Genomic DNA, 11109 nt, shown 5'->3' on the forward strand with positions numbered 1-11109 from the left:
TTCTAATCAGGGGCGACAATTTCGAGACAACACAAGACTATGATTTCTCATGGAAACCATTGATGAGCACTCGGAAGATATGTTGATGCTTCTCCGTTTGCTTCGTCCTTGCGGTCTCCTAACTAAACGTCTCCAGGAGCGATCGCTGGACTTATGGGGGGGGCGCAAGGTCTGCTTGAATCGACAACGATTCATCTGAAGAATATCCAAAACCTTTCGACTGATCTCGCATCTCTCCGTGATGCACTCGTTGATCATTTGATGGATCGCTTCCCTATTGACGAGGCTTCATGGATGTCTTTGTTGGATATGTCTCATGAATATCCTGACGGCGTCGTACAGGCGAAGTTTTCTCAGATCTTGACGAAGCTCAAGGTTGATGATCCAGACCTGAAGGCTGTGGATTTTGCCAGAGATTATCAACTTGTCCGCAATGAGTATTTCAGGCTGAAAGCTGCTGGTGCTGTGATCCCCGATATACACAATATTAAGCCTGCCGGCCTCTCTGCTTCATGGGCATTCTACGATAATGTGTGTCGAGTGGTGTCACCAACATCTGCCGATGCAGAGCGAGTTTTTAGTGCCCTTTCTCGGCATCGATCTCGCTTTCGGCGCCGACTTCATATCCATCTACCAGCATTAGTCAGAATAAGTATGTCAAAGACTATCGGTGCTAGCAGTCAACCGAGTGACGGAGCCTTCATACGGGAGGTGCTCCGAACTTGGGATGGGTCAAAACAGCGTCGTCGTCGCGCCAAGCGACCGGAACCAGTGTCCAAGAAACCTCGTAAAGAGATCCGATCGGGGCCTCTGATCGGTAGTGATACAGGGTCAGACATCTCTGATGATGATATGGTCATCCAGCAAGCTGATGATCGTGATAGACCCGTTGTACGCGCACAAAGACGTGCGAAATATGTAGCGTTGCGTAATATGCAAGAATATTTCGCCGCAGATGCGGATTCATCAGAGTCCGAATGAGTTTCAGCTTTCGGTCCCAGGTTTGTATAATATTGTGCCGTCAATTCGATTGTGGTATATTACTCGATTGTAATATTGCGCCATTGGGAGACCCCCAGATAATATCCCGATAAACCTCATTCTCTGCCTCTATAACTCACCATCCTTTACGATATCTCTCCGCGAAACTACAGAAAATAGCGAATTTTTTTTTCAGCCTATCACACATGAATTTATTTTTTTTCGTAACACCGAAACAAAAAAAAATTTTTTTCGCCTTATAGGAAACCCTGATTGCGACTATCAATATGAAGCCAGTTCTGATGGTGGTCGGGGAGCGATCAGTACAAATTAATTTAGCAGGGACGACTAGAAGTAGTACAGCTTGCAACGCAGCGAGCATCCAACGGACCGCCTTAGTAAGGGACTCCAAGTTGGAGTCTCCAACCACACCTGCGAGATCAAGTGAAAGCAACTGCAGATGAAACAACGACACTACTTTCGCTTGATGAAGACCTACTTAAGGGATGGAATAGGAGGCATACGGCCCATACCAGCACAGTCACAAGTTGTGACTCACAACTACATAAATGTTATAAGCTCCCTCCTGCCGGGCATTTCTTGGAGAGGTAGGATTCCTTGAGGCTCCACTGAGGGACAGCCCCTTTCCAAAGCTTGTAACCTTGAAGCCGCTAAACTACCCAAGCACCCTACGATGAAGTAGAGGATGAGTTGTAGGAGAGAAAGAAGCCAGGAATAGATTTCAATGAGGGACCGCACTAAGGCACATGGCAGCATGAGAATAACAAATGTCCACACGATAAGATCCTTGGTTTTATTCTCAGCGCGATACTGTGCGTAGAAGTTGGAAAGATTCTGAAGATGAAAAACAACTACAGCATTTCCAGGTCAATTTAATATTTTACCCGAATTTTTAATAACTTAACCACTTCCTTTGAAAGAATACCCTCTTTTAGTCTTTTACCGACTGATTTTAACTTTTAACCAAAATTCTAAAATAATAGCTGGTCTTGTTAAAAACATACCCACCTCAATTAACGACGTTAGTTTCGGCTACACGGACGATCTCAACGTAGTTACACGTCGCCTACTCCGTGTAAAGTACCACGCGTAGGACGTGGGTACGCACATTTGCGAGTCGCAAATTGCGACTCATACTGTACCAAGATGAAACTGATGGGAAACTGTATCCGTGTATCAATCCGTATCTAGGTGCATCGGGAAGAGGCGTGACGGCGTCTCGGTGACGCCTCAGGCATCAGAGGGCCTCTGACAGGGGCTAACGAGTTCACACAAGGCAGGGTTATCAGCAGGAGAAAATATAAGTATCTTGGGAGCGATGGGTCTCCCCGAGTCTGACTCGGAAGTCGTGCTCTTGGTTGCGCAGGCGCGGTTCTCCGGACCGGAGTCTTCCTTCTTCATAGAATCAGGGTCTCCGGTGACTGACTCGTGCGAGTTGTAATACACATCTGTGATGAGATGCAGATCAACCCTGAGAAGCTTACATTAACAGAGGTCCTCTGTCAGAGGATAATGCTCCCTCGCACAACAGAATCGAAACCAGACTGCAGCATTTAATGCTGAGCATTATATAACAACACACCCCACTCCTACTGAACTCCGAACCTCATTGCTATTCGTACCCCCGAGTGAACAGTAGATTACTACTCACTCGGTACTGCCTCTGGCGGCTAAGTAATACTTAGTAAGGGTACTTAGTAAGTATCCTTCAGAAGATGTGTACCTCAGGAAATGACCTCACGATTGTGGGGCATCCTCGACTCTGCGAGTCTCTCGCGGATTGCGGCTAGCGTTGAAATTCCTAGGTCAGTTGCGGGTCCGTCTGGTGTAGCCAAAGCTAACGTCGTTAATCAAAGTGGGCATGTTTTTAGAAAGACAAGCTATTAAACCAAAATTTTGGGTAATACGTTAAGATCAGTCGGCAAAAGATTGAAGAAAGGGTATTCTCTCCAAAGAAGTAGTTATATTGTTGGAAATTCGAGTAAAATGTTAAATTGACCTGGAAATGCTATAGTATTCCTTCACGTTTCAGCCTCCTATTTGGTTACTCCAGGAGGCGGGAAGGGAACCAGGCTAGTTGAAATAGTTGAGCATGAGTTCACCGAAAATTGACGAATGCGATGTAAGAGTTTGATCGGTCTTCGCCTCATGAACGCGACTTTCAGGAGATATGATCAAGTCTCACCCTACAATAATTAACTCCTAAGGCATATGTTTGATGATTTGGATAATTCAGTGTTGGATCACTGTCGTTGTAGTACGTGTTCTGATTATTGTGTCTTAGAAACGTGCAACTGGGCAACTCAACTCATGCAGTTGAGGGCCAATGTAAACTCGCAAGAGCCACATATCCAGACTCAGCTAGATATACGTGTATGCGCGCAGCTGCAAAATGCATGCATATCACATAATCGTATGAATCTAATACTCAAACCCTAGAAGCACGAGTAGAAGACTGGCCATAGCTCGGCCCGAGCAAAACATGCGTGTCTGACGATGGTGGCACAATCACACGCAGGCGCCGTAAGCGGTACATAGACACCAGTGATTACACAGCAAGCCGTACACGCGGACATTTCAAACGACTTACAATTTGAAATTAAGTTGAGAAGTTGATTGAAATTGAGGGGAGAGCACTCGCTATCTCCCTTCAAGGGCTTTTCATGTGCCCTTCGGTATAAGTTAACAAAAAAAAACGTGAATGGAGAGAAATAAGAAGCTGAAACGTATGAGCTTCAGCGGGGAAATATGACTGAGAAAAGGCGTTATGTGAACCAAGTACTAGGCCGGTTCGACATAATACACAGAGTTCTCTATACCAGTTCTTCCCACTGCAAGCTTGATCATACCATGGTCACCCCATTCCTCATTCCAAGAGTTCACCGCTAACCAATAATCTTGCCCGGACTCAACTCCCCAACCAATAATCTTAAGAGTATGAATACCCTGGAAGCTACCAGTTTGGTGCACATAGACACCAGCCTTGTATACTCGGATATCCTCATAAATAGAAAGCATCCCGATAACCTGAAGTGGAGAGATGATCCGCTCAGACTACCAGTCACATAATCTGCTGGTCCACATTCTCAGTCGCTAAGTCGAGTTCGGTTTTCTTGAATAATTCAAATGCAGATTTCATCGAACTCAATCTAAATGATTAATTTATATATACGCTTGCTTCATCGCAACTGCTAGAAGCATCGAGATGAAATGAACTCCGTAGCTAAGCTACGGTGGCTTACAGGTCCATTAGTGAAAATCTCTTGCTTGATATTCTGGGGGATCGCTGGTAGACGGCCAAAGCTCTTAGCACGGTGAAGATCTCTGATATAGAGTGAATATGAAGTCTCCATCTGGTGTGCTCCTACTGCTGCAGGCTGGTCTTGTATGCTTTATTGGTGCATTTAGTTTGGCATGCAGGAGAGGAGTAGCCCGCCTACGACTAGAGAATCCACCACCATGTGATGACGCTACGAGGAACCCTATGTTACACTTACTGCCGGACATGCGGGATATCTGCTGGCCGCTGAGCTCACATGTTTGCACTTCGGGAATGGATACGGCCAGCAGCCATCAGCGCTACTCAGTTGCCCGGCCGGTTTGAATTCATCACCTACGAAGGCTACAAGTGATGCTAATCCGAAGAGGAGTCGATGCCGGTCTCAAACTCACCCAACTTGAGTGATCTGAGTTGAATATTCTTACCAGTAACAATGCCATGATTTTTCAGGAAGTTCAGACCTTCAAGCAGGTTGCCACCCTGACAGCCCTTCGCTCTGAAGATGAAGTAGATCTTAGCTGTCAATCAGAGAACGCATTGCCATCGCCCGTGGTTGAATGCATTTCTCTCACTTGGGACATCCATTAGCAGGATTGCAGCATGAAGTGAAGTAACCGACAGATAGGATATCTCTGAAGGTACCGCCGGACTTGATGCACACACGATCATTGAGCATTCCGGTTGAGCTTACGGTCCAGCAGTTGTGACAAGCACTTTGATCTCTGAAAGATGGACCTCCATCTAGGAGCTACCATAACAGCAGTAGAGAGGACTACCTCACATGCCCAATGACTCCAGCACAAGAAGCAAACTTCTGCCGAGCGTCGAAGTTGCTTGGTAAGTCCTTCAATTCCGGCTTTGTGGGTCCGAGGAGGCGAGTTTCGTCATCAGAAGTAGAAGAGGGCTTCGGCCCGTTGGGACACCCAGTGGGGACATCTTTGATTGACATACCTGTCGAATAGTAGCACTGGTTCTCGACTTTGCCGCTCGAGGTAATGTTGAGCATGAAGTTCATCGCGTACCCTTGAAAGGTGGCTGATCTTTGGAAGCCGTCCACGACTGCTGCATCGAGTTGATTTTGCCAACCATGGATTGCAATAAAGCCGGCTCAGTGTTGTTGAAGAGCTCAATCAAGGAGTCAGTTAGTAGTTCTTCCTTCAGAAGCACCTCATCCAGCTGATCTTTGAAGCGGGAGAAATGTTCAGAGTGCTCATCGGGAGTATAGACAGAACCTCAAAAGAGAACCACAACGCTTGAGCGAATACACTTGAAGCGTTTATACCACTCAAGTCAGTGATCTTGTCGAATACGCCTCGGATGTGCGGACTGTCACCCTGAGATAAGGCAATCAAGGAGCACAGACCGACGAATAAGAGAGAATTGCTCATATGAAAGGGAGAAGAATAACAGAGACAAAAGCTAACAGATCATCACGATGAATATGTAAAGTTACACTCGCAGAAGTATAAGGGTCGCTATGCGATAGAGCAGTGCAGCGTAATTGTTGATAAGTATGCTCTACTGTGTACGTGAGTACTATCGCATGCGTACTGCTCCATAACTTTACGTAGTACGCTCACGTACGCTACGTACTGCTCACGTAGTACGCCCACGTATGTACAAGTAGGAGCCGAACTAGTTGTTATTGTCGGAGGTATGAGTCTACTACTAGTCTCCACTCGTTTGCTCGCTCTTACCTGACTTCTTTTCTGCCAGTGTGAGAAAATATGCACGGATCTAGCTACATATGAAGCTGAGGAACACATGAGATGCGAGGAAGATTTGGTCTGGAATCTGGGGACAGATGTATCATTGGTTAAGACCGTCTTAACAACGATCAGCCGTATAGATGGGCAGAATTGCGTTACGGGCCGTTACGGTTCACTTTCACGGTTACGCTTCAAGCCCCATACCGTAAGATTACGGCGCCGTAACGGGTCTTACGGAGATGCAGAAGACAAAACGAGGATTGATCATTCATGTCGCCTAAATCTATATCATGTGAATGCCAATCCGGTGATGAGGCCAGCTTGGCAGTTCCGGGCTAGCCTGGGAGTAGGACGGACAGAACTTGCGAAGGAGACGAGTGGCAAATGTGAAACCAAATGTTACTCTCTCAGCGGTTCCGTTGAATCCGAGCCACAAGGAATGAGTTTAACAACTATTTCAGCTATCGTGGAGTGCATCACAGCGAATCTTTCCGCCGAAATTCGGAGAAAGAAGTTCAGCACCAGTCATAAAGTCGTAAGGCCTTTTCTTAATCGTAAGTTGCTTACGTTACGCACGCCGCAACGTGAACCGTAAAGAAACGTTACGCTACCCATCTATAATGAGCCGTGAAAAAATTCCACGTTTCGAGAACAATTCTTGAGCTTGATGAGCTCAGTTTAGCCTTCAGTTTCACTAGATGATAACAAATATAGTTACCATAACGACAGGAGTTTCAGAGTGGTTCTCACAGTGCGAACTAGCTATCCAACAGATAGGTTCTAACTGGCGAATCTCATGTGCGATTGCATGACTCAGCTTAGTAGCCGATCGCTGTGCACGCGTGCCGAAGGGGAAACCGTTAATTCCATGGCGTGAGCCTCGCGAGCCGCGAATCGCGGCACCATCGCTACACGCTGATACGACCCTCATCATGAGGGATTAGGGCACTGCCAGATTCTTCTGTACTCTATCGCTAATGGAGATCCATCAAAGAACATTAAACTTATGGTTCGTCAACCATCGAAGGACATGCTAGAATGCGCCTACCGCGGCGAGCCGTTCAGAGGTACAGAGGTCCAGTCTACATCACAGTGCTTCATAGTTGAAGGATACTGACAATCTGATGGACAGATTCAATCATTGAATCTGGTCATTAGATCACATTTTAATGTAAAGCGCACATGCCGAGTGCGGTGGCCGCTCGCAGGTTTTGCGTCTCGGAACAGTTTAGCAAAATGTTACCTACCTCAAATCACTGACTAAAGCACGACAGGGCAATTTGTACGGAGCCTATTAATCTCTATTATGAGAACGTCAGAACCTATAAGCTACCGATCAGCTTCGGAAGCATATGCTTCTTCTATCCAAATTGACACCAGGACAACCAGATACGGGGCATGCGTGCTAACGATCCTAATGTGGTCGGATATACTAGGAGTCGTGATGGAGTCGCCGGTTGACACTAAAGGTAGTCGATGCCAGTGACTGTGGCAACGCATTCCCAGAGATGGATGCATGCATCGTATGATAGTTGCGCAGCGCCCGACATGGTTGGCAACCGTACTCTTACACGTAATTCATCCTCTTACGCATATACATATGTCCCGTAACTGGTGTAACACAAGGGGATCTTATAGGTTAGGGACGTACAGTGTAGACTGTCAGAACCAATCGGATCGATCGCAAGGCGAAGACAGGTCTGTGTTTACGCGTGCAGTTTTCTCACGTACAGCACACAGACGAAGAAATACGTATGCACAGAATTGTCTACTGTATTCGGATGAGAGATGTTGACTAACATAGCCCTGTTGACGAGATCAGGACAGATCTGCGAGGGGCAGCTCAAGTATCAATGATACTACAGAGAGAAATAATGACGGACTATACTCACGATGGAGAATAACAATGAAGGGCTCTCACTGATGGAACTGAACGCTGACAACGTTATTATCATAATGACGAGAAAAATGATGCTCATCTCTTGGACGTCTCCCGGAAGATGATGATCTCCTGCTTATAGTAGAAATCCTTACCATCTTTTACATATGTGATATCGACATTGACGATACATTCGTAGATCCACCATTCAAACTTAGCGTTGACAGGATAAATGTTTACCTGAAACGTTATATCGGACCCCACACTCAGGGCCTTGTTTTGCGCTTGCAGCTTTGCTCTGAGGAACGCGGGATGATCATCCGGAGTCGGTGGATGTGGAAGCTCCTTTACTTGTACTGCAGCGAAGGCACTTTGTTTATCCTCCGCTCTAACGGTGCCAACGTGAGGTACTGATACGGTAGTCAACAGAACCGTATCGAACTTGAGTTGCTTTGTGCCGTGGACGTCTTCACCACCACTAAGACTAACCGTGGGAACAAAAAATAACAGGTCGAGCGTCAAACCATATTCTAAGTCAATGTGTCGGAATGTATACCCATCTGCCCAGACACCAACATCGTATGGTTTCGAGTTTGCCCAGAGGACTTCAAGCTCCAGAGTAGAAAAAAAATTTCTATAAGCGCCGTTGGAGAGAACGAGCAAACCCGCATGGCGATCAGTTCTGGCTTTATTCTCCAGGTTGAACCAGCAATAGTCCTTGTTGCCAAATTGGACTGCTGGCGGTAAGCAGTTAGGGGGCCTCTCATGGACAACGGGTAGACGGAGGGAACGGAGCTGATGACCTTCGTCCAGGTTGATGGAAGTGTCATTTACCAACAAGGCTTCGGCGTAGGCGGAGACGATCAGATAGCTAACTGCGGTGCTTATGCTGATCATGAACATTGTCGAACAATTAAGGTTCACTGCTCACGAAAGTAGCCAGTAGCTTCCAATTGATTTATGCACTTCGTGTGTCGAGGGAGAATCCAAGGCTCAGCATTGAAGGCTGTCTGCTGTGTCACAAAACTTGCGTGAATTTGCTGTGTGTGTGCGTGAGGTAAGCCACGTGTTCGCGCACGTATGCACGTGTTGTTGAGACTGCCAGTACGGGTGTTATTACTAACACCACGAGGTGGGTGCCATGTCACATCATCTGATTCACATGGAGAATGGTTTCGTCGTCCCGAATCGACCCCAACTATGGGAGGGTCTGGCAGAAGTGTCGCCTCCGCGATTGATCGATTCGCGACACGTGCTCTTTTTCCAATGTTACGCAAGGTCGCCGACGGAAGCCGAAGTGCTTAGTACTAAGTGTTGGCCCAACACTGTTGAGCACCTGCTTTACCCATGGCCTCAATAAATGCCATGATGGCATATGCGCGTTCCACGGGTGGGAGCCCCTGGAAGAGTGCGCCCGAATTTCTCACGCACATCACGCATGTGCGATCTGAAAAAGCTGAATTTTAACGAGCCGTGGAAATTGGCTTTCCAACTTCCCAAGTTGAGCTCCGTTGGAGTCCAAATTGCAACCCTAGCATTCCCACTTGTCTATTCAGTGTAAGTCACTGGGAAAGGTTATCCTCGCACTATGGATGTCAGTTGGCAAGCCAACTTGCCTGTGCGTCTGCGTGCTACTTTTGTACGCAAACCCAGGTTCTGGTATAGATCCTCGTTGCAGATCAGGGATGAGAGACAACGTATTCGTAGAACACAAGATACGATCGCCTGCTGACGAGGGAAACAAGCTTAGCTTGAGGCTTGAGGCTTCAAATTCAACGATCGATACTTCTTGAAAGCCAAAACTTTACGTTGCTGTCAGTCAGACCATAGGCCTTATACAAAAACTTCTTCAAACCAGCATAAGTAGGCTTCGCAGACTTTGCGTAAACGTCAGCTACTGATTTTGCTGAGCCTACCATACTGGAACATTTCCATTTTAGTCTTATCAGCCATATCACCGGTGAGAAGGATCACCCTCTCCCATTCAATAACAAAACTTTCCCAATCCCCTTTAACATCATTATTATCAGTGTCATATTTGGGAAGTTTCAGAGTATCAACCAAAGGGAAAAATTTCCCCCGGGAAATTTCCCGATTTCCCGGGAGGGAAAAAAGAATTTCTTTTCCCGAGGGAAATTTCCGTTTTTCTGCTGTTTTTTGCATTAGTTCACTTCAAAAGCTTTTGTTGATCGTTCCAACATAATGTTGTAGCTTATTGATGAGAATAGCGAAGGATTCGCTTATAGAAATGACCAGAAACTGCCGACTCTAATATTTCCTTCTACCGGGCGCGCGCCAAATCATGAGCGCGTTTTAACACCGCGCTCGCCATAATATTCACAGGTTCATGGTCAGGCCTTGACCATTGAGTTATACGGGTTGCAGTGCGAGTGACAGGTCGAGTTGATCAACAATTGTCCAAAGCGCGTAGCAAAATTATCAACTGCTAAACTCAATTATCAGCGACAGCAACTCGAAAAAGCCGTCTGGCCGGAAGTTACCCTTGCATGGACGACCGCGGCCTCCCACCATTAAGAAGAGAGCTTTCAAAAATTGAACTACAGTAGATCGGCTAGTAGGCTTATTGCTAGTAGCAATTAAACACCACAAGACATGGTCATCGAGTTCAATCCTTTATATAAGATGAAACGTAAGGGCGGCTACTCATCGCCGCAGTGCGGACTACACGCCCAAGTGCCAATTTTCCTGTAAATGCAAGAAAGGCGCATATTTAGACCACCGCATATTCCGTGTAATGCCGAAACGCTGGACTGAACTCGACAAAAATGTGGGAAAAATGTGGGAAATTTCCCCGGAGTTTCCGGGAAATATGGGAAATGGGGAAAAATCGCTTTTTTCCCAAAACGGACAAACCCTGAAACGAACATTAGCTGAACCGGCTCGAGTCTGAATAAGATCCTTTTGCCTCTTTACAACTTCGGTCAACCCTTTGATAAGGCCTTCTAATTCAGCAAAGGAAGCACTCATAACCACTTACAAAAATAACCAATATAAATAGGAGCAAACGTGTACTTCAGAGGGAATCTTTTCGGACAACCAAAAAGCCAATTTAATACTCACTAAAGAGAGGGTTCTCGGTTCCAGTACCAATGTAACAGGTTGCCCAGTTGATAGTTAACGCAACTAATATTGTTACGTTGATAACCTTATTTTCATATGAGTAGTTCAAGGAATAAAGTGTCTTCGCCTAGCAGTAGACACATTACACAAAACGCTAA

The 11109-nt window shown here is 46.3% G+C and overlaps 5 protein-coding genes across 5 annotated transcripts; 2 read left to right on the forward strand and 3 right to left on the reverse strand.

Moving 5' to 3' along the window:
• Positions 1-309: 309 nt before the first annotated feature.
• Pmar_PMAR022771 (hypothetical protein) lies at positions 310-643 on the forward strand (the record flags this gene model as incomplete). The annotated part of the gene is made up of 2 exons (XM_002779210.1): positions 310-531; positions 569-643. The coding sequence occupies 2 exons, from the start codon at positions 310-312 to the stop codon at positions 641-643; spliced, it is 297 nt and encodes a 98-aa protein (XP_002779256.1).
• An 11-nt stretch (positions 644-654) lies between these two features.
• Pmar_PMAR022772 (hypothetical protein) lies at positions 655-817 on the forward strand (the record flags this gene model as incomplete). The annotated part of the gene is made up of 1 exon (XM_002779211.1): positions 655-817. A coding segment is annotated over one exon (163 nt), but the record flags the coding sequence as incomplete, so codon positions are not given.
• Positions 818-3783: 2966 nt separating this feature from the next.
• On the reverse strand, positions 3784-5231 carry Pmar_PMAR022773 (cysteine proteinase, putative; the record flags this gene model as incomplete). Its single annotated transcript, XM_002779212.1, has 7 exons — positions 3784-4029; positions 4245-4326; positions 4371-4438; positions 4539-4615; positions 4708-4778; positions 4855-5004; positions 5059-5231. The coding sequence occupies 7 exons, from the start codon at positions 5229-5231 to the stop codon at positions 3784-3786; spliced, it is 867 nt and encodes a 288-aa protein (XP_002779258.1).
• Positions 5232-5293: 62 nt separating this feature from the next.
• Pmar_PMAR022774 (hypothetical protein) lies at positions 5294-5670 on the reverse strand (the record flags this gene model as incomplete). Its single annotated transcript, XM_002779213.1, has 2 exons — positions 5294-5514; positions 5565-5670. 2 exons carry the CDS (start codon positions 5668-5670, stop codon positions 5294-5296), a joined length of 327 nt encoding a protein of 108 aa, XP_002779259.1.
• A 2296-nt stretch (positions 5671-7966) lies between these two features.
• Pmar_PMAR022775 (hypothetical protein) lies at positions 7967-8773 on the reverse strand (the record flags this gene model as incomplete). Its single annotated transcript, XM_002779214.1, has 1 exon — positions 7967-8773. The coding sequence occupies one exon, from the start codon at positions 8771-8773 to the stop codon at positions 7967-7969; it is 807 nt and encodes a 268-aa protein (XP_002779260.1).
• Between the last annotated feature and the right edge of the window lie 2336 nt (positions 8774-11109).

Source organism: Perkinsus marinus (genome assembly GCF_000006405.1).
Source record: "Perkinsus marinus ATCC 50983 genomic scaffold scf_1104296947704, whole genome shotgun sequence".
Taxonomy (NCBI): Eukaryota; Perkinsozoa; order Perkinsida; family Perkinsidae; genus Perkinsus; species Perkinsus marinus.